The 19147-nt window shown below is 40.2% G+C and overlaps 12 protein-coding genes across 12 annotated transcripts; 6 read left to right on the top strand and 6 right to left on the bottom strand.

The window, feature by feature from the left end:
- Positions 1-635: 635 nt before the first annotated feature.
- On the top strand, positions 636-1319 carry URA10 (orotate phosphoribosyltransferase URA10; the record flags this gene model as incomplete). Its single annotated transcript, XM_018367383.1, has 1 exon — positions 636-1319. One exon carries the CDS (start codon positions 636-638, stop codon positions 1317-1319), a length of 684 nt encoding a protein of 227 aa, XP_018220317.1.
- Positions 1320-1752: 433 nt separating this feature from the next.
- On the top strand, positions 1753-2850 carry RRN9 (Rrn9p; the record flags this gene model as incomplete). Its single annotated transcript, XM_018367382.1, has 1 exon — positions 1753-2850. The coding sequence occupies one exon, from the start codon at positions 1753-1755 to the stop codon at positions 2848-2850; it is 1098 nt and encodes a 365-aa protein (XP_018220316.1).
- Positions 2851-3162: 312 nt separating this feature from the next.
- Positions 3163-3798, bottom strand: TMA23 (Tma23p; the record flags this gene model as incomplete). Its single annotated transcript, XM_018367381.1, has 1 exon — positions 3163-3798. The coding sequence occupies one exon, from the start codon at positions 3796-3798 to the stop codon at positions 3163-3165; it is 636 nt and encodes a 211-aa protein (XP_018220315.1).
- Positions 3799-4040: 242 nt separating this feature from the next.
- Positions 4041-5375, top strand: PRP24 (U6 snRNP complex subunit PRP24; the record flags this gene model as incomplete). The annotated part of the gene is made up of 1 exon (XM_018367380.1): positions 4041-5375. One exon carries the CDS (start codon positions 4041-4043, stop codon positions 5373-5375), a length of 1335 nt encoding a protein of 444 aa, XP_018220314.1.
- A 163-nt stretch (positions 5376-5538) lies between these two features.
- PPA2 (inorganic diphosphatase PPA2) lies at positions 5539-6471 on the bottom strand (the record flags this gene model as incomplete). The annotated part of the gene is made up of 1 exon (XM_018367379.1): positions 5539-6471. One exon carries the CDS (start codon positions 6469-6471, stop codon positions 5539-5541), a length of 933 nt encoding a protein of 310 aa, XP_018220313.1.
- A 409-nt stretch (positions 6472-6880) lies between these two features.
- On the bottom strand, positions 6881-9739 carry RSN1 (Rsn1p; the record flags this gene model as incomplete). The annotated part of the gene is made up of 1 exon (XM_018367378.1): positions 6881-9739. One exon carries the CDS (start codon positions 9737-9739, stop codon positions 6881-6883), a length of 2859 nt encoding a protein of 952 aa, XP_018220312.1.
- A 606-nt stretch (positions 9740-10345) lies between these two features.
- Positions 10346-11716, top strand: DI49_4349 (uncharacterized protein; the record flags this gene model as incomplete). Its single annotated transcript, XM_018367377.1, has 1 exon — positions 10346-11716. One exon carries the CDS (start codon positions 10346-10348, stop codon positions 11714-11716), a length of 1371 nt encoding a protein of 456 aa, XP_018220311.1.
- Positions 11717-11834: 118 nt separating this feature from the next.
- Positions 11835-12446, bottom strand: CUE1 (Cue1p; the record flags this gene model as incomplete). The annotated part of the gene is made up of 1 exon (XM_018367376.1): positions 11835-12446. One exon carries the CDS (start codon positions 12444-12446, stop codon positions 11835-11837), a length of 612 nt encoding a protein of 203 aa, XP_018220310.1.
- A 284-nt stretch (positions 12447-12730) lies between these two features.
- On the bottom strand, positions 12731-13429 carry SAP30 (Sap30p; the record flags this gene model as incomplete). The annotated part of the gene is made up of 1 exon (XM_018367375.1): positions 12731-13429. One exon carries the CDS (start codon positions 13427-13429, stop codon positions 12731-12733), a length of 699 nt encoding a protein of 232 aa, XP_018220309.1.
- A 174-nt stretch (positions 13430-13603) lies between these two features.
- On the bottom strand, positions 13604-14581 carry DI49_4346 (putative endodeoxyribonuclease; the record flags this gene model as incomplete). Its single annotated transcript, XM_018367374.1, has 1 exon — positions 13604-14581. The coding sequence occupies one exon, from the start codon at positions 14579-14581 to the stop codon at positions 13604-13606; it is 978 nt and encodes a 325-aa protein (XP_018220308.1).
- Positions 14582-14893: 312 nt separating this feature from the next.
- On the top strand, positions 14894-18049 carry TPS3 (trehalose 6-phosphate synthase/phosphatase complex subunit; the record flags this gene model as incomplete). Its single annotated transcript, XM_018367373.1, has 1 exon — positions 14894-18049. One exon carries the CDS (start codon positions 14894-14896, stop codon positions 18047-18049), a length of 3156 nt encoding a protein of 1051 aa, XP_018220307.1.
- A 366-nt stretch (positions 18050-18415) lies between these two features.
- On the top strand, positions 18416-18877 carry TIF11 (translation initiation complex factor eIF1A; the record flags this gene model as incomplete). The annotated part of the gene is made up of 1 exon (XM_018367372.1): positions 18416-18877. The coding sequence occupies one exon, from the start codon at positions 18416-18418 to the stop codon at positions 18875-18877; it is 462 nt and encodes a 153-aa protein (XP_018220306.1).
- Positions 18878-19147: the final 270 nt, after the last annotated feature.

Genomic DNA, 19147 nt, shown 5'->3' with positions numbered 1-19147 from the left:
GCTCTTCGACAAATTTCTGATACCCCTAATACTACAGGCGATCACAAATTGCGCAATTGGGCTCAGGATAGCATAAACAAGTGCTCTGCGACAATTATAAAGCCAATCGGCGAGTGTGCCTAAGTGTACCAGGCAGTATCATTATTGATCAATCAAGTGAAATATAATATAATTTACAAAAAAAGTATAAAATATAAAAATCCCAAAAAACCTACCATTGTTTACTCCACAGTCGTATCCTCGATTCAAATTGCCCTGAACTACTAAAACTAGATATAACAGTAAAGAATGGCCTTATATATACTCTCTATAATGTCTCATTTGCTTTCTTTGTTTCTTTCCAAGATTATAGAAAAAACCTCATCTAATTATTAGCTCTCACGTGCCCTCTCACCGCCATGGCATATATCATGCAGTGTATACTAATCACACTTGGCTCACATGGTTCCACTCCTCTCAAAACCACCGGGTATTCCTTTGGGTTTGATTTTCATACGCCTTTCGAGCTTTAAGGAGCCATTAACTTTCAAGAAAGACCCCCCGCTTTCTTATTTAGGGTAAAGACTACTACAGGTTCTCTTTCTACGTTAAAAGAAAACAACTATTTTTCAAGAAAAATCAAGAATAATCAAGAAATGCCCGCTACTGCTATAACCTTAGAGGACTATCAGAAAACTTTCCTAGAACTTGGACTGGAATGCCAAGCCTTGAGATTTGGGTCATTCAAACTAAATTCAGGTAGGCAATCGCCATATTTTTTTAATCTAGGTCTGTTTAACTCTGGTAAGCTGCTAGCAAATTTGGCTACTGCATATGCAATTGCTATCATTCAATCGGAATTAAAATTCGATGTTATCTTCGGTCCAGCTTATAAAGGTATCCCACTGGCTGCTATTGTGTGTGTCAAACTCGCAGAAATTGGGGGCACTAAATTCCAAAATGTTCAATATGCTTTCAACAGGCAAGAGGTTAAAGATCATGGCGAAGGTGGCATAATCGTGGGAGCATGTCTTGAAGACAAGAGGGTTTTAATTATCGATGATGTCATGACCGCGGGAACGGCAATCAACGAAGCATTTGACATCATTAGTATGGCTCAGGGTAGGGTTGTTGGTTGTATCATTGCCCTAGATAGACAAGAAATAGTCCATGAGTCTAATCCAGAAAGATTAAGTGCTACTCAATCTGTATCAAAGAGGTTCAACGTTCCTGTATTAAGTATCGTTTCACTGGCTCACGTGGTGCAGTTTATGGGGAGCAAACTATCTCCGGAGCAAAAATCGGCGATTGAAGAATACCGTAAAGCTTACGGTGTTTGAACTGTATACGCATCGTTTGAATATTTTTTATTTTATATGAATATATCCGCCGACTTTTTTTTCAATTCCTTACATACATTAGCCTTTCTACAAGAGAAGTGTGCTTGATTTCTACTAAAATATTAAAAGGCTCCCTTAACCAGTTAACTATTTCTGTCTTTTGGGTTTTCTGTATCTTTTTTAGCGTAACACTTCACTTTCAAAAGTTTTAGATAGTACTTTTTATAATTTTTCACATCAAAATAAACAAAAGGCCTTTTCGTGTTCGAGGATACTTAGTAACAGGAACCGCATGAACATTTTATATTGAAAGTAAACATCTTAATGCGCCCGTGGTTGTTTCTGTTCAAATAGTTTTAGAATATATCAAAGAACTGTGCTTTTTCTCAAACGAAGAAGTGAATTTTACAAGTGATTACTACGTAGGTTTTCAATGAGTGATTCCGACGAAGAAGGTCAAATTGAAACTCAGATCGATGTTCCGATCGAAGATATCATAGAGGGTTCTGAAATTGCTATCACGACAGCTGATAAGGAGACTTTAAAAATGGCAAACGAACTACTGGACTCTTTAGAGCACTCACATAGAGTCGATCTTTCTTTGCATTTATACTCTGCGTACCTTTTAAAAAGACTATTATACAGGGCAAATGAGAGAAAGCACTTTTACGAAGTAAACCAATTTGTGAAGACCCAAATTAAGGATAATTGGACAAGTTGGCCCAATCCCAACACGATCATTGACCCTCACGTGGATAAATTGTACGAAGATATACCGGAAGGTATTGAAAACGTAAACATACAGCCTGGAGAGGTTTCAGACAGAGCTTTGGTTCATGCTTCTGATATGATGAGAGTGGAATTGGATGCTCAGTGGCAAAAATGTCTTTCCAAATCAGCTTTCGAGCATGGTGTAACGGTAGATGTAGATGAACTGAACATACCGAACGAAATATCCCGAAATATTCTAGTTAAACTGGATAGTCTATTCGAGGGACTGCATGATAAAATAGCAAAGGAGAACGAATTTGACGTAAGGCAGGACATGCATTCTAACAATATAAGGATAAGTCAGATAGACGACGAGCCCATCCAGGCCAATCGACGAATCAAATTCACATACCACGACATAATATCGAGAGGTTGCGAAATGAATGAAGATATGACAGATATATATATGAAATCGTTGGAATTATACAACGATATTCCAGAAAAGTTCAAAAAAGGAAAGTTTAAATTACCTAAGCAGACGTTAAAAAAGTATAACCAGCCCAAGAAGACTAATTCATGTTTGAAAGAGTTGTTAAGCAAGACAAGAGAAAACTACATACCTGTGGAAAAGTTGCTAAAGGACAAAAGGTTGACATCAAAAGATAAATCCAAACTACAACAATTAAATCGTAAAGAAACTGAAGATGCTTTAAACAAGAGGACCTTTTTCCAGGTCAAAGGCTATTCAATGGATGAGGATGAGCTCTCTGATTACGACTTGGATGACTGTCTCATAAAACTGCCCAATGACAAAGCCTGAGACAGCTATAAACTATCTCTCATAACCTATTTATTCGTTGTTTATCTCGGTAAGATAACAAAAGCACAGAGAAACCAGAAAGGGAGCAATTTCCTCTTTCTCTGTATTCAAAACTCGGTATTCCTTTTACCTCTAGTACTAGCGTATGTAACAATAAATGTATTTATCATGAATTGCAGTTTTCTCTTTTTACGACAATCTATTTATACAATTCCTAAAACTTATTAGGAGTGACAAATCGTAAAATAAAAAACTTTAACTTCAACTAATGATAAAAATGGTTTATCAGTTTATACACATATAAGACTAAAATTATGATATATGCTCCTTTTTATGTTTTCCAACTGACTTTTGTTCCTTTTTGTGTTTTTTAATCTTTCTATCCTTTTTATGCTTAGATTTCTTATCTTCATTACTACTTTGCTTGCTTTTTTTAGCTTTTTTACTATCCTTTTTGGTTTTCCTCTCCTTTTCACACTTCATATCGTCTTTACTCTTTTTGTCCTTCTTTAACTTCTTTTTTTTTGCCTTGCAGTCATCATCATCGCCTCTGCTTCTCTTCTTCTTCGATTTACTTGTACTTGCATCCGATATCACAATACTGGCTTTTTTCTTTACATTACGGTTTCCAATGGTCCCTTTCAAACCTTCCCCTTTGACGAACCATCTGTATAGAGGTGAGCTGCTTTTCGATACGGCAGATGCAACTACTTCATTTTGAGTAAATGTGATACCACCATTACTTGAGTCGGTGCTGACGTCTAAATTCTTCAAATGCCCGTCAAACAGTCTTTCCCACCATGCTTCACCATCGTTCCCACCGGGTGCGTTACCCAATCCCTTCTTATCTCTTTTATGTTTGACCAGTATTGGTCTCTTTAAACCGCCTTCTTTAAACGCTTCTCCTTCTTTCCAACCATACGATATAAGATACTCTTTGCTATCCATATCTGATTAAATTATGCAGCAAATATCCTTCTACTTATTGAGGCACTAAGTTGATTTTGCTTACTTTTAATAAATTATATAATGTACGTTTATGAATCTTTTTTTAAGTCATCGCTTAAAATTTTTTCAAGCGGCCATATAATGAAAATAGCAATGCCAGTATTTCAATACCTTTACTACATTTTGGTAATAGAACAGTGCCACGACAAACGAGCCTACCTATTTTATTTATAACAGCAACTATGGAAGATGCGCATGATACCACATCACGGTCAAAACGTCCCCTGGATGTAGACCCCTCAGTAGCGGCAATATCATCTTCAAAGAAAGCGAATGAAACTTCAACAAGGAATAGAGAATTAACGACTGTGCTAGTTGAAAACTTACCAAAGAGTTATAACCAAAACAAAGTCTATAAATATTTTAAAGACTGCGGCCCAATTTTACACGTCGATATAGCAGATTCGCTCGAGAAGAGCTTTCGTTTTGCACGTATTGAATTTACCAAATATGATGGGGCCCTCGCAGCACTGACCAAGACATATAAACTTGTAGGCCAGAATGAAATCACAGTGTCTCATTTGGTAGACTGCACATTATGGATGACCAATTTCCCTCCAAACTACACACAGCGAGAAATTAGGGGCCTATTTAAAAATCTTAACGTTGTCATCCTAAGTATACGGCTTCCTAGTTTACGTTTCAATACAAACAGAAGGTTCGCTTATATTGATGTTACTTCTAAAGAAGATGCAAATACTTGTGTAGAAAAGTTGAATGACGTTGAAATAGAAGGGTATATGTTGGTCACTAAGATCTCTAACCCCCTCGAAAGGTCCAAACGGACTGATTCCGCTACATTAGAGGGACGGGAAATTATCATACGAAATGTGAATGCAGAATTGCTCGATGAAAATACCTTGAAGGAGTTGTTTGATCAATTTGGTCACATAGAAAAAATTAATATTCCTGCAGGACAGAAAGAGCATAGCTTCAATAATTGCTGCGCATTTATAACTTTTGAAAAGAAGTGTTATGCTGAAAAGGCTCTTCAAATGAATAAAACTATGCTGCACGACAGGGAGATTTCTGTCGGCTTGGCGGATAAGAAACCATTTTTGGAAAGAAAGGAAGTCAAAAGACTTCTCACTTTACGTAATAGTAAAGAATTAGAATCATTGACGTGTTTGTTTCCAGTTTCCGATAAGGTTTCATCGAGCCAAATCGAAGAGTTTCTTCAAGAAGAAATACACGTCAATAAAAATCAAATTGAAAAAGTACATCTCGTCAGTGACTTTAATGGCGCCATTATTATATTTAGAGATGAGAAACTGGCAGCAAAGATGCCCATGATACTTAACAATTCTCAATTCCAGGGAAGAATGGTACGATCAGGCACTATCAATGACATGAAAAAGTATCACAGCAATCGGAACAATAATACCGTAAAGGATGCGAAACCTAGTCGCATAAACACGATGCCGAGAAGACCAACTCATCAAATAAAGGATAAATCAGCAGATAAACAAGAGCAAATGTCTAATGACGATTTTCGTAAGATGTTTCTGGGAAAATAGGAATTTTCAAAGCTAGGACTTCTCGCTTTGTCATTGTAATATGACATTGGACGAATGAATTACTTTATCCCTTTTGGCGAGAATATATACAAGGAGACTACATCAGGTGTTACCGAAGCTAAATAACTATATAAAATGCGATCTTTTGTCTGAGTATCTGTGTCTAAACATAGTACCATTTCTGTACCTCAGGTGGTATTTCAGAAGGAGGCTTACTACTATCTTTGAGCGTAATACCTTTACCGGCCCTTTCTATATTTGGCAGGTTGTCGTACTTGGCCTGTAGTGATCCTGATATGAGTTTACGCCACGAGTTATTACATTCCTTTATAGTTTTGATGGCGTTGTCGGAGTCCATATATTGTTCACGGAAGGCAAATTTATTCAATGGTTTCCCCATTGGAACTTTGTATTTTCTAAACCACTCTCTGGTAGCATCCAAAATCCCAGGAAAATGCTCTTGAACATTCTCCAGATTATTAAGTTTAGGATATAAGGGATCGTTTACACTGATTACTATGATTTTCCAATCCAATTCACCATCATCAATCAAAGCTAGTGATCCTAATACTTTAACCCTTCTTACGGAACCTATTTCCAAAACGTCTGAACCAATTTCGCAGCAATCAAGAGGATCATTGTCACCTCTCAAAGCCAAGTCGCCGTTTCCCAACTTATGCTCGATTGTCGGATCTTCCCACGTTTGTGGAATGGCACCATAGTTATGTATATAGCCATGATATGGGAAAATGTTGTTTACGAATCTAAGCTTACCGTTTTTCGTATCTTGTATAATGGGATTGAATTTCAGTTCTTTGGATATTTCAAACTTTCCAGTAGTCCATCTAGGGACTTCCACTATCATATTTACAGTCTTTTCATGTTCATTTAGATCTAAAGGTACATCATGGAAAAATGAGCCAACCTCCCCATTTTGAAGTTTTAGATATTTCTTGAATCCAAGAGTATATTTACTGCCTTGTTGAGTGGTACTTAACTGTCTCTGGTTACGAATGGATAGTATGTTTAGTGTTTGTTTTAACCGTTCTAATGATCTATTTTTACCGACGAAAGAATTCATTCGCAGTAAACTCATGGTTACGCGGTAGTTTTTCTAGAAAAGGTTGACTATCTCCGAATATAAATCAGGTTCTTAATCGAACTCCTCCTCCTGTGTTTACTTTCAATCAAGTAAATGATCGCCTCTTAATGCGGAATTTCTCAAAGTTCATAAATGACAAAAAACAAAAACACACTGTTAAGAAATAAAACTATAAATAAATGAAAAAAGGTAAATATCCTTTAAACAATAAAAGTTATATGATTACGTTAATAATATTATTAAAAAAATGACGCAAAAAAAGGTCTTAAGTATGCTTAAAGAACAAACTATAGATGTGCCTTTCTTTTTCTCCCCTTTTCGTAGTAAATACAATTCAACCGCCAGAGGACAACGGTTTAACAAAGATAGCGATTAAATGTTTCTAGTGGAGCTCACCGACTTGCTAAACTGTCGGACGGTTTTCTTCTCCTTTATAGTTCGGATCTGCGAATGGATTATTTTCCTGGCTAGTGGTTTCATAATCTTCCTTTGGATCTATTGTATCATTTGCATTTTCACTTTTGATGTCTTCGTAAGAAGGTGGCATGTCTTGTAATTCAAACTTTGAGTCTTTATCGATCGTAGCGTTTTTATCAGACATATCGACAACGCCGGCAACATCGGCAATCAATGCCTTAGAAAACCCATAAGGATCTTGAGGGATCCATAATAGTGGACATTCTGCGCTAACGGCTGGATAGTCATAAGCATGTGCAATATCAAACTCATTAACTTTTTCAGTAGGATCGACCAAACCATAAACTTCAGGCAGTCTGCTTTTCACAGCCTTATAAGAATAATAGACGTGAGGTTTCAAGAATCTCTTCCACCACGGTGCAGGAGGGATCTTCATTGTGTCACCATCTGCTAATAACGGAACATCTTCAATTGTGTTTTCAGTATTTCTAACGTGCCCATTTGCATTCGCATCATAGGTTGGGTTAAATTGATACTCAAATGTGTTTTCGCTAAATAAGCTGTTATCCACTTGTTGTTCAATAACGGAATCAGTCTTCTTGTGATATTTCTTGATTGGAAACTCAGGCAATTCTCTGATTCCATCCATATTGATGTTAGCACCAAAATTGTTCTTCTTTTCTTTGCCCTGTCCTACTCCTCGGTAGATATTTTTGAAGGAAGGAGTATCTAATATACCGTCTAGCGGTTTCATTGTATCCACAGGTACAACTTTCGATAGATGATCAAATGCAATGTTCAAATGCAGATGAACGAAGACTGTGACACAAATTCCAATGATTTGTAAAATGATAGGACCATAACCTTTACCAACAACAAAAAGACCCAGCAAACAAACTTGACCGATGTATACCCCGACTAAAGATTGGAATAGAGCCCTTGGGTAGTAAATACCTCTCCCATCTGGTGACTCCTGATAGACATAAGTCAAATTATATAAATATGCGACATACAATAGGAAGAATGCAACTGCGCCAAATAATAGAATCAGTGGAGAAATGATGGCGTAAGAAAAAATGATGACTGCCATATTTGTAAAAACTGGAAAAGTTGTTCCCCATTGCATACTTGATAAACCAGAAAAACGATTCCACTTCTTCCTGACGGTGCCATCTAAAAGAGCGCCCAAGAGATAGAAAATAATTAATGGGACGATTTGCAAAAGAGCACCTGATGAAACGGAGAAACCTTGTAAAATAACGTAGGAGATGAAGAAATTAGAAGCTTTTGGTAAATTTGAAGCCAATAAATTCATGGCCTTTGAAGGATCTTCTATAATCGCACTTACTGTGGATGTAGCAGCAGACGATATTGTAACAACTAAAAACACTTGAATGACTTGAAAAGCAAAATAAGCTTGTTGAGTGAAATGTTCTACAATTTGCTTAGAGGGAGCACCTTGCGCAACAGCCATATGTCTAATAAACACTGGCAATAAACTCATCAACAGTGCTAATGCCACGGTTGGTGCCAGAGATGTCAATAGACCCATTAGATGGTCTGGTAGTCTATAAATGAAATTTAACCATGGAAGTTCTTTGGTCAAAGCCGTGATATTGGAAATTGAACCAACAAAGGCCACCGGAGTTGCCCATAATATAACTAATGCGACAATCGCCGAAACAGAAGTAACTTTTCTGCCTAGTCTTTCCCACCAGAACATTCTCATATTAAACCAAACAATATTGGATGGTTCAATACCAACGTGTGCTGGGGTCATGAAAAGAGGAGCGTGGTACGTGGTAATCTGAGAGGCGACTTGAGCCTGATATTGGGATTCAAACTCCACGAAAACGGAATTGAAAGGGGAAGCGCTTTCATGATCCGCTTGTAATTCCTTTACTTGTGCGTTCAATTTTGGTAGCTCCTCTTTAATGTAGGTTATGGTATCAACTTTTTTACCAAAGAAGAATTTGGCAAACTTGTTAATTTTATGGTGTGGTCTTTTCTTATCAGGAACATAATCAGCAATATTACTAGACACGGACATTTGAGGACTCTTTTTGTTCAACTTCTTGATTTCTTTCAATGCAGATTTCATGTAGCTAATTATAGCACCCTCCAACTGTAAAGCCATACCGTCTCTCTTCTTGACCATAGCTTCGATCTCACCGGAACCTCTGGCGATCCAGACCCTCTTAACACCATCAAACAACTTGGAAAATTCTTCTTCACTCAAGTATTGCTTAGGAACAGTTTGGAAAAGTACGGTTCTGGAGGCCAGTTTTCTAGCATAACGAGGAGAAGCCAATACAGCCTGTCTCATAGAAGTGTAAAAGTACAACTCTCTATATACAATGTAAAGAAACCCCCAAAAGAAAATCCATCCGCAAAAAACATGGCCAAAATATCTACCACGGTGCTTAACGTTCTGATAAGCCAATCGATTCATTCCGGTTTGAAGATTACCTCCACCAGCTGCGTTGAGAGCCAATAAAATGGGAAAGATATAAAGCAGGGATACAGCACAATAAACGGAAAGAATGAAAAGGTACCTCAAAAAGAAATAACCGTCCAGACCGGCTTGCTGGATGATAAAATTGTCCGATTTTTTCAATAGTGGCTTGATCCATTGCCACAAACCCTTTGGCAAAGGTTCTGGCTTCTTCTCTTCATTGATAAGGTTGAATGAGGATTTGGGTTCGTATATCCTTTTCAATTTCATACGTAGCAGTATGAAGGCTATGATGAAAGCAAGAAAGATAGCACCGTTACTGACCAAAGCCGTAACGACCTGCTCGGTCGACGTGTTTGAGGCAGTAGCAGTAGTTGTTTTGTTACCCATAATATTTTCGAGCTAGCCTCCCCTGCCGTTACTGTTTAGCCGTGCACTTAAAATAAATAATGACCTAGAGAATCCGGAATAACGAAATTGAAATATATATAAGGAAAAAAAGAAAAGAAAAAAAAAAATTTAAGATGATTAATAATAATACTTCGCAACCAGGCACGGGTCGAAACTCCAAGCACGAGTGCCAAGCCATGCGGCTTTGCTGTAGCTATTACCGTTTGTTATTCCTTTCCCACGATAAAAAAAACATGAATGAAGAATTTTTTTCAGATGCAAAACGAAAGCTCGCCAAAAAAAGGCCACGAAGAAGAAACCTTATATCCCATAGTAAACGGAGTCGTGCCTGTGCCAAGGAAACCTCGTAGCATTCAAGGGTGCCCCTGTGATGTCAGCTGCGGGAGATGATACGCGCAGCAAGAGTCACACAGAAACGATCGCAGAGGGCGCGTCGCGATCAGCGGGTAACGGGGATAGAAGAAAAGAAGTCCGTAAATCAGGTCACATCTCGTAAAGCGATAGAAGAAAATTGAGTGTGAATATCATACATACAGTGTCTGCATACTTCAAACCGCGGAGGAAAAGCTGTTTGCCGTAGGAGAGATGTCCAGCAAGAGCAACGATCACTGCGTTCTGAGGAAATGGAACAGTTGCGCTCACGAATTGGCCGTGCCCTCAGAGGTCCCTGAACATGCGATTACGAAATTGCACATCTACGATTTCGACAATACGCTGTTTGCTACGGCGGGCCCTACAGAGCAGTTATATACACGCGAGCTGTTGGGAAAGCTGACGTCAAGTGATTTGCCGAATGGCGGCTGGTGGAATGAGCCGGAGTTTCTGCAGGCTGCTATTGAGATCTCGAGGAGTAAACCCAGACGGTTTTCATGGAATGAAGAGATCGTCAAATTGGCGGAGGGTTCGTATCGGGCTAAGGACACCCTCTCTATTGTTTTAACAGGAAGGGAAGAGAAGAAATTCCACGAGTTGATACAGCGTGCTCTGGAAACGGCAAGAAGCCTTAAGGAATGTTCACCGGCTGAATTTAGGTTCAATGCGGTTTGCTTAAAGAAAACCGGAGTTTCGAAATATACCAGTGAATATAAGAAGGAGCTGATGCATGACTTTCTGGAATACTACCCTTCGCTGAGGGAACTGACCATATATGACGATAGAGTGCACCAAATAGATGCGTTCAAGTCGTTTTTCAATTCTTTGGACTTGCCTCGTTTGCAATGGTTTGCCATCCCCGTGCCGCCTTTTACCAAACCGCTGCCCAAGGAACAAGAGCTTGAAATAGTGATGGAAATGGTCAGAAAAAATAACAACCGAGTGTTTGAGTCTTCGCAAAAGTTTGACTTGGCATGGACGCCGAAACAGACTGGTTTCATCCTTACCGTGGCATCGCATCGGTTGCTATCGATAGAGGTTATGAAACTTTTCAGAAAAAGGAGAGGAAGAAACCACAAGAATTTTGGCGGAAGAGCGTTCAAGCCAAAACTATACGAATATCCCATGTATATACCCTGTGCGGAACCTGGCAATAGCATCCCTGTGCTCGAAACCGTTAAGATATGGTCTAACAATGACATCTCCACTTTTGATTCCGAGGAGAAAGTGCAAAGCACTTTAAAACAGTTCCGTCAGCAACAGCCTGGAAAATGCATGGTTCGTTTCCAAGTCACCGACATCGCCATAATACCGTCAAGTCATTACAACAAGAGAAAGCCCTTGGAGGTCTATTTCAGGGCCACACCGGAGCCAAATAGATACACTTTCTCGTTGTTCCCGGAATTCACAGTCACGGGTCATTTTTACAACAATAACGTGATTGAAGATTTAGACGAGGTCACAGATCGTCTGCTGAACAGCAAAACGGCTATCCGCTGGACTCCTTTAGATAAGGCCGTTCCTATAAAGACCTTTTTTGGGCAATATGCCAAGTTGGCATCTGTGCCATATCCCAACGATTGATAATTACGTTTTTTTATTCATTGATTTATTTATTTAATTATTCATTCTAAGTAAGTGAACACACGCACAGGCATGCGAAAATATGCACCTATGCGTCTAACCATGAGCTTCCCCGCGTTCAATTCAACAAGCTCTGCAAATCTTTGTCGTTTTGCAGTTTCGTTTCCATATTTTTTCTGGCCTGCCAAACCAGCAACTTCTTTCTCTCTTCGATATCCAGGTCTTTGAAACTCACCTGGCTCATGTCTTCATTGGGGTCCACATGGAATTTGTCCAGTAGATTCTCAGCACAGATCATATTCTTCTTTCTAGGGTCGTTGAATTCGCCGCCACCAGTACCGTTATTGTTATTACCACCGGCAGCGCCCATTGGCGCCCTAGAAGGCTCAAACCCGGGTGGGAAGCTGAACTCGTCGCCATGCAGGTACTTTTCCACTGTTTCCTCCACCGAACCCGTATTTTCCAAACTATATCTAATTTGCTCGGGGTGTAAGTTAGGTGCGAGGTTCTGCACTGTTTCAACCATCTGAGTGGTCACGGGGTGGCCACCATTAGTCCTCCCCGCCCTTCTCAGAGCACCATGGGTAGGGCCTTGAGTGCGCCCATGTGCGTTTACTCCCGTAGAGGATAAACGTTGCGCTGAGGGATGCTGATTACTTTGGAAGAATTTCCTGAGAAATATACCTCCAAACACTAGAACCAAAGTGATAAGCAATTTCGAATTCTCCATGGCCAAAAAAGAAACAATCGTGTGTTCGCAGATCGTAAAGCTGTGTGGCGTCTTTCCTGAGGGGGTGGTTTGATGTAGGGTTTCTTCTCATTATATCATTAATAGGCTCTTAAATTACAATCAATCGTTTAAAAGGGCGCGACCGCTACCCGCACCGTAGTACATAAAAGAGCATCGAACTAGCCCTCACCAGCATATATAAAGAAGGATCGCTGTTCGTTCAACCGTTATCATCTTAAAAACTTATACATGTGTGTTTTACATAAGGGCTTGTCGTTGCCGGTTCAGCCCCGGAATTCCATCTTGAATTTTTTCTTCTGGTTTTTCACCTTATATATGAATTGCGGTATGCAGTCTGTTTCTTTGATGGAATGCTCGTCGAAATGCCTTCTCACCACGTTGGCGAGATCCTTCTTGTGTATCCTTGCGTCGTGCTGTCCCTGTGTGTTCCTCTTGTACGAGTAGGTCTTTGCGCCCAGTTTAGAGCCCAGAAGGTATCCCTGCAGAGTGAGGTTGTCGGGCACGTCCAATTGAAAATGGTCCTTGTACTTCCTCAGGAACGCATCCGTGTACTCTTCAAAATCCACCGGATGGCTTGTTGGGCGCAGATCAGCATGGTTATTCGTGATATGCGTCTCTATAAGATTTTTGATGTACTGCTGCTGTGCTGCCGTGAGTCTTTGCTTCCCGTTAGCTCTCCCGTTGGCTCCAGGCCCGTTCCCATTGTTTGAGTTGTTGTTGTTGCTGTTGTTATTGTTATTATTACCGTTTCCGTTTCCGTTTCCATTGCCGTTGTTGTTGTTGCCGTTGTTGTTTATATTGTTGTTATTTKCGTAACCACCGCCCTGGAGGACCCTTCCTCTCGATTCTACTTCGCTGTTTCCGTTAATCGGTCTTGCCATTGTTGTCTTGTGCTGTGCCTGCCCCTTCGAAAACGCCAAACAACTGAACGAATTGCACTTCACAGTGTACCACACAATCATTCTTAAAAAGGTCCAGTAATAATCTGAAAACTTTCACAATATAGAAAAAGACGCTTTTCCCTTCCGGAACGGCGTTACCTCGATAAAAATAAGTATATGCATGAGAAAAAAAGAGAAGCAAGGCTACTTGACCTATTTTGTTACGATGCTACGTAGTACTTTGTGGATGTTTTTCTATTTAATAAACCTCTGAAAGTTGTCGTACACATGCGAGGTAGCCTGTGAGGCATCATGGCCCTCATCCCATGCCTGCGCTATTTGAGCGTTCAGATATTGCAGCTGCTCAGTAAGATCTGCTTGGTACGCTGGATCTGGATTGTCAATGGGGAAGTCGGTTTCCGTCAGTATACACGTGGGGGGTAGGCTCCTGACCAGGCCGTTGCCCTCGTCTGGGTTCTTGAAGTTGATCCATTTGGACAAGCTCACAAAGACACGGTCCGGAGAGAACGTCTTGAGCCATTGGCCCAAGAGCGTCTCTTTGGACCCTGTGTACGAGTGCAAGCATATCTTGACGGACGAGCAGGGCAAGAGCTCTTCGTTGCAGATGTCGTTGAGTTTCCCGTGGCACTTAACGCCGTGGATGGAGACGGGCCTACGTGTGTCTCTGGCCAACTGACAGAACCGCCTGAAGACCGCCTCCTGATGCGACAGTTTGACTTTTACCGTAGTTAGCCTGGCCTTCTCGCCTTGCGTGTAGAACCCGTTTGCAGGTAGTCTAAAAAGCTTATCCAGCCCTATCTCTCCAATCACACCAACCAGTGTGCCGTCGAACTCCCTTGCTATATACTCTTCAAGATCTAGAGGCTCAGGCAGCACCTGGACCAAACGGGCGAACTGGTCTCCGTCCTTATACTCCAGTACGCCTTCATAGTGGGAAAGCTTATCGCGTTGCCCCCCCACATAAAACAGGTGACTGTACCAAGGATGAACGCCAAACCCTACGCACATATCGTCCTTCCGTCTGCCATTGCTGGCCATTTTTTTCAAATTGCTCCAGTCATAAGGGTTTGATGACATCACACATCGTACCGTGCCCTGAAACCCTCCGTCGTCTCCGCCACATGAGCTTTCTGGATCAGTACTAACATGGCAGTGTGCATCGACCAGCTTATTCATAGCTACAGTGTCCTGGTCCCGGTCGCAATCTGCCATACTAAACAGATTTGGCCCTCCTCCAAAAGGGCCCTTTCTTCGCTACGTAATCAATTGTTCTCCTGGCCTCGCGCGGTGCCCCTGGAATTAATTAATCCCCTTTGGCACGCAGCAAGCAGCAATTCCAAGGAACATCAAATTGGTGGAAGAACATTCAACAGTATTACGTTCCGCACAAGTGTTGAGTGCTATTGTTGTTTCGATCCATCTGCTATAACAAGAAGACATCAAGAACTCCATCGCAGATCCTGGCTCCATATTTACTGCTTGCTATCCATAAACCGAAAAACCAAATAACAACAGCAAAATTCAATGACTATCATCGTCGCTTCTTTGTTCTTACCATACACGCCTCAGTTCGAGGCCGATGTCACGAATTCAGACACCGCCAAGCTGGTTGAATCAAGCATGATCAAGGTGGACTGCAACAATCAGGAATTGGGGAAACAAGAAAGAAGCAGCTCTGTGACTTCGGCGAACTCTCATCATATCGGTTTGCCCCAAGAGCCTCAGATCAATGGTGATCCTTTGTCTAGGATCACGGCAACCACACCGGCCACGGCGGCCAACTTCCACAATGGCATGGAAATGCTATCCTCTGAGCAATTTTTGGAAGAATTGACTGCCAATGCCACCCATGCGGCCAATTCCGGTAACCCTCAGTCCAACCCAGTGAGTTCTGCTTCTGCTGCCCTACAGCCTTCAGTGGAAGAGTTTTTCTCAGCTCCTAGTGCCAGAGTCTGTTCTCCCCCACAAGAAGCGTCTGCCTCTTCTTCCAACGCTCCATCATCTCACCATAACGACTTGAGCTCTAGCCTTTTGAAAAATGCTAATTTATCATTTGACGCTTGTTCTCCTAGGACTAGAAGCTCATCCAAGAGTGCCGTGATTACCCCGGTTTCCAAGAGCGTCCCAGGCGTGGACCCTGCCGTTGTCGATGTGGCCAAAGTTAGAGAGGAGTTTCAACAGCAAGCCTCCTTGCCCTCCATGAAAAGAGTTTCTGGTGGTACTACTGGCGATTCTTCTAGCGCTACTGCGTCCACAGGTTCCAATTTAAGATATTGTGAGCAGTTCCACGATAACTTTATTGAAGACACTGATAGTGAAGACGATATCGATTCTGATTTGGAGACTGATGCTACCAAAGAATACAATGTCCCTAAATTCGGTGGCTATTCAAATAACGCGAAATTAAGAGCATCTCTAATGAGGAATTCGTATGAGCTGTTTAAACATTTACCATGGACAATAGTCGATAGCGACAAAGGTAACGGATCCTTGAAAAATGCAGTTAATATTGCAGTCGCTGAAAAGACCGTGAAAGAACCTGTTTCTTGGGTAGGTACGATGGGTATCCCCACCGATGAACTTCCTCACGAAGTGTGCCAGAAGATTACAAAGAAGTTGGAACACGACTTCAATTCTCATTCAGTGGTCACTGATGATATCACTTTCAAAGGGGCTTATAAAAACTATGCCAAGCAAATCTTGTGGCCTACTCTACATTACCAAATTCCGGATAATCCAAATTCGAAGGCTTTCGAAGACCATTCCTGGGACTACTATCAGAAAGTCAACCAGAAGTTTGCTGATAAGATTGTTGCTGTTTACAGACCAGGTGACACTATCTGGATCCATGATTACCATCTGATGCTTGTTCCGCAAATGGTAAGAGAGAAACTACCCAAGGCTAAGATTGGGTTTTTCTTACACGTTTCGTTCCCAAGTAGTGAGGTCTTTAGGTGCCTTGCTAACAGAGAAAAAATCCTTGAAGGTATCATTGGTGCAAACTTTGTTGGATTCCAAACTAAAGAATATAAGAGACATTTCCTGCAAACTTGTAATAGGTTACTGGCCGCAGACGTCTCTAATGACGAGGTTAAGTACCATTGCAATATTGTTTCCGTGATGTACGCGCCAATCGGTATTGATTATTTCCATTTGGCATCGCAATTGAGAAATGAGTCTGTGTTGGAATGGCGTCAATTGATTAAAGAAAGATGGCATGACAAAAAACTGATTGTTTGTCGTGATCAATTTGATAGAATCAGAGGTCTCCAAAAGAAAATGTTAGCTTACGAAAGGTTTCTGAAAGAAAATCCTGAATACATCGAAAAAGTTGTTTTGATTCAAATCTGTATCGGGAAGAGCTCAGATCCTGAATATGAGCGTCAAATCATGGTTGTCGTTGATAGAATCAACTCTCTGTCTTCTAATATTAGTATTTCTCAACCAGTGGTCTTTTTACATCAAGAATTGGATTTTGCCCAGTATTTGGCATTGAATTGTGAAGCTGACGCTTTCTTAGTGAACGCCTTAAGAGAAGGTATGAATTTGACATGTCACGAATTTATCGTTAGTTCATTTGAAAAGAACGCGCCTTTGCTTTTATCTGAATTCACCGGTAGTTCTTCCGTCTTAAAGGAAGGTGCTATCTTAATCAACCCGTGGGATATAAATCTTGTAGCACAGAGTATCAAAAGAAGTTTGGAAATGTCCCCTGAAGAGAAGAGACGTAGATGGAAGAAGTTATTTAAAAGTGTGATTGAACATGATTCCGATAATTGGATCACTAAATGTTGCGAGTACGTGAGTAACGCTTGGGAATCCAACCAAGAAACATCAACTGTTTTTAACTTAGCTCCAGAAAAATTCTGTTCTGATTACAGAGCTTCTAAAAAGCACTTGTTCATCTTCAAAATTTCAGAGCCCCCAACATCAAGAATATTATCTTTATTAAGTGAATTAAGCTCTAACAACATTGTTTATGTTTTGAGTTCCTTTACCAAGAATACATCTGAAGGTTTATACAATGGTGTTCTAAACATCGGTTTAATAGCTGAAAATGGTGCCTATGTTAGAGTTAATGGGTCGTGGTACAATATTGTAGAAGAGCTCGACTGGATGCAAGAAGTAGCCAAGATCTTTGACGAAAAAGTAGAAAGATTACCTGGCTCCTATTACAAGATTGCCGATTCTATGATCAGATTCCATACAGAAAATGCAGAAGATCAAGACCGTGTCCCAACCGTCATCGGTGAAGCTATCACACACATTAACACTTTATTCGATGATAAGGATATCCACGCTTATGTGCATAAGAATATTGTCTTTGTTCAACAAACGGGGTTGGCCTTAGCCGCTGCTGAATTTTTGATGAAATTCTACAATAGTGGCGTCAATACCACCGACAATAGCAGAATCTCTCTATCAAGGACAAATTCTTCAATGAGTTTCAGGAGCAACAAAAAACATTTACAAAACCACGTGGATTTTGTTTGTATTTCTGGTTCAACATCACCTATCATTGAGCCATTGTTCAAGTTGGTCAAGCAAGAAGTTGAGAAAAACAACCTAAAATTCGGCTACACCATCCTTTATGGTAGCTCCAGATCTACATATGCCAAAGAGCACATTAACGGTGTCAACGAACTTTTCACAATTCTTCACGATATGACAGCAGCTTGATTGGACATTCTTTTTTCCTCTCACTTTCAAGGCTGTTATATTTATTTTTCTTTGGTTATGATTTTTACGAGCAGTTATGAATAAAAGTACAATATTCCTACGTATCTATATACAGCACGATAAATTACAAACGAGTTCAATTACAGGGTTATTTAGTGTTCCTTTTCGTAATTATAAGCTTGTATTTCAGTATTATCATCGTTAGGTACGAATAACGAATTTTTCACTTTTTTTTTTCATTTTTCTTTTCACCGCAAGAAGTAATAGTGAAAAAAAAAGCTTTAAATGTAGTTTGCGGAAGAAGCTTCTAATTATGAGGAAATCGTATTTGCCACACGATTACTACAACATAGAGCCAAGTTCATAATGGGTAAGAAGAACACTAAAGGTGGTAAAAAAGGTAGAAGAGGTAAGAACGACTATGACGGTCCAAAGCGTGAGCTTTATTACAAAGAAGAAGGCCAGGAATATGCTCAAATAACCAAGATGTTGGGTAATGGTAGAGTCGAAGCCAGTTGTTTTGACGGTAACAAAAGAATGGCTCATATTAGAGGTAAGTTAAGAAAGAAGGTCTGGATGGGACAAGGTGATATTATTCTTGTTTCTTTGAGAGATTTCCAAGACGACCAATGTGATGTTGTCCACAAATATAATTTAGATGAAGCTAGAACACTGAAGACCCAAGGTGAACTTCCTGAGAACGCTAAGATTAATGAAACCGATAACTTCGGTTTCGAATCTGACGAAGACGTTAACTTTGAATTTGGTAATGCTGATGAAGATGATGATGAAGGTGAAGATGAAGAACTTGATATTGATGACATTTAATTTAATTTGGATAAATGTACTTCACGTCCTTTACTGCGTCAATTATTCATATTATATTTATAGTTATATTTCCTAGTCCATTATAAGAAAGGGTTTTCTTTTTACCTATATGAATATATTTATGTATAGATAACAAAAAAAGAAATAACACAAAAAATCAAGTTTTTGTTTCCAAGCAGGATTAAGGTATTGTTTATGGGTTGGAAGAATCTGGGCCATTATATAAGAGCTTTACGAATGGCGTTACACAAGAAACAGGAACTACCATTA

The sequence above is a fragment of the Saccharomyces eubayanus genome, chromosome XIII (genome assembly GCF_001298625.1).
Source record: "Saccharomyces eubayanus strain FM1318 chromosome XIII, whole genome shotgun sequence".
In the NCBI taxonomy this organism is placed as follows: Eukaryota; Fungi; Ascomycota; class Saccharomycetes; order Saccharomycetales; family Saccharomycetaceae; genus Saccharomyces; species Saccharomyces eubayanus.
This window is presented reverse-complemented; position numbering and strand designations above follow the sequence as displayed.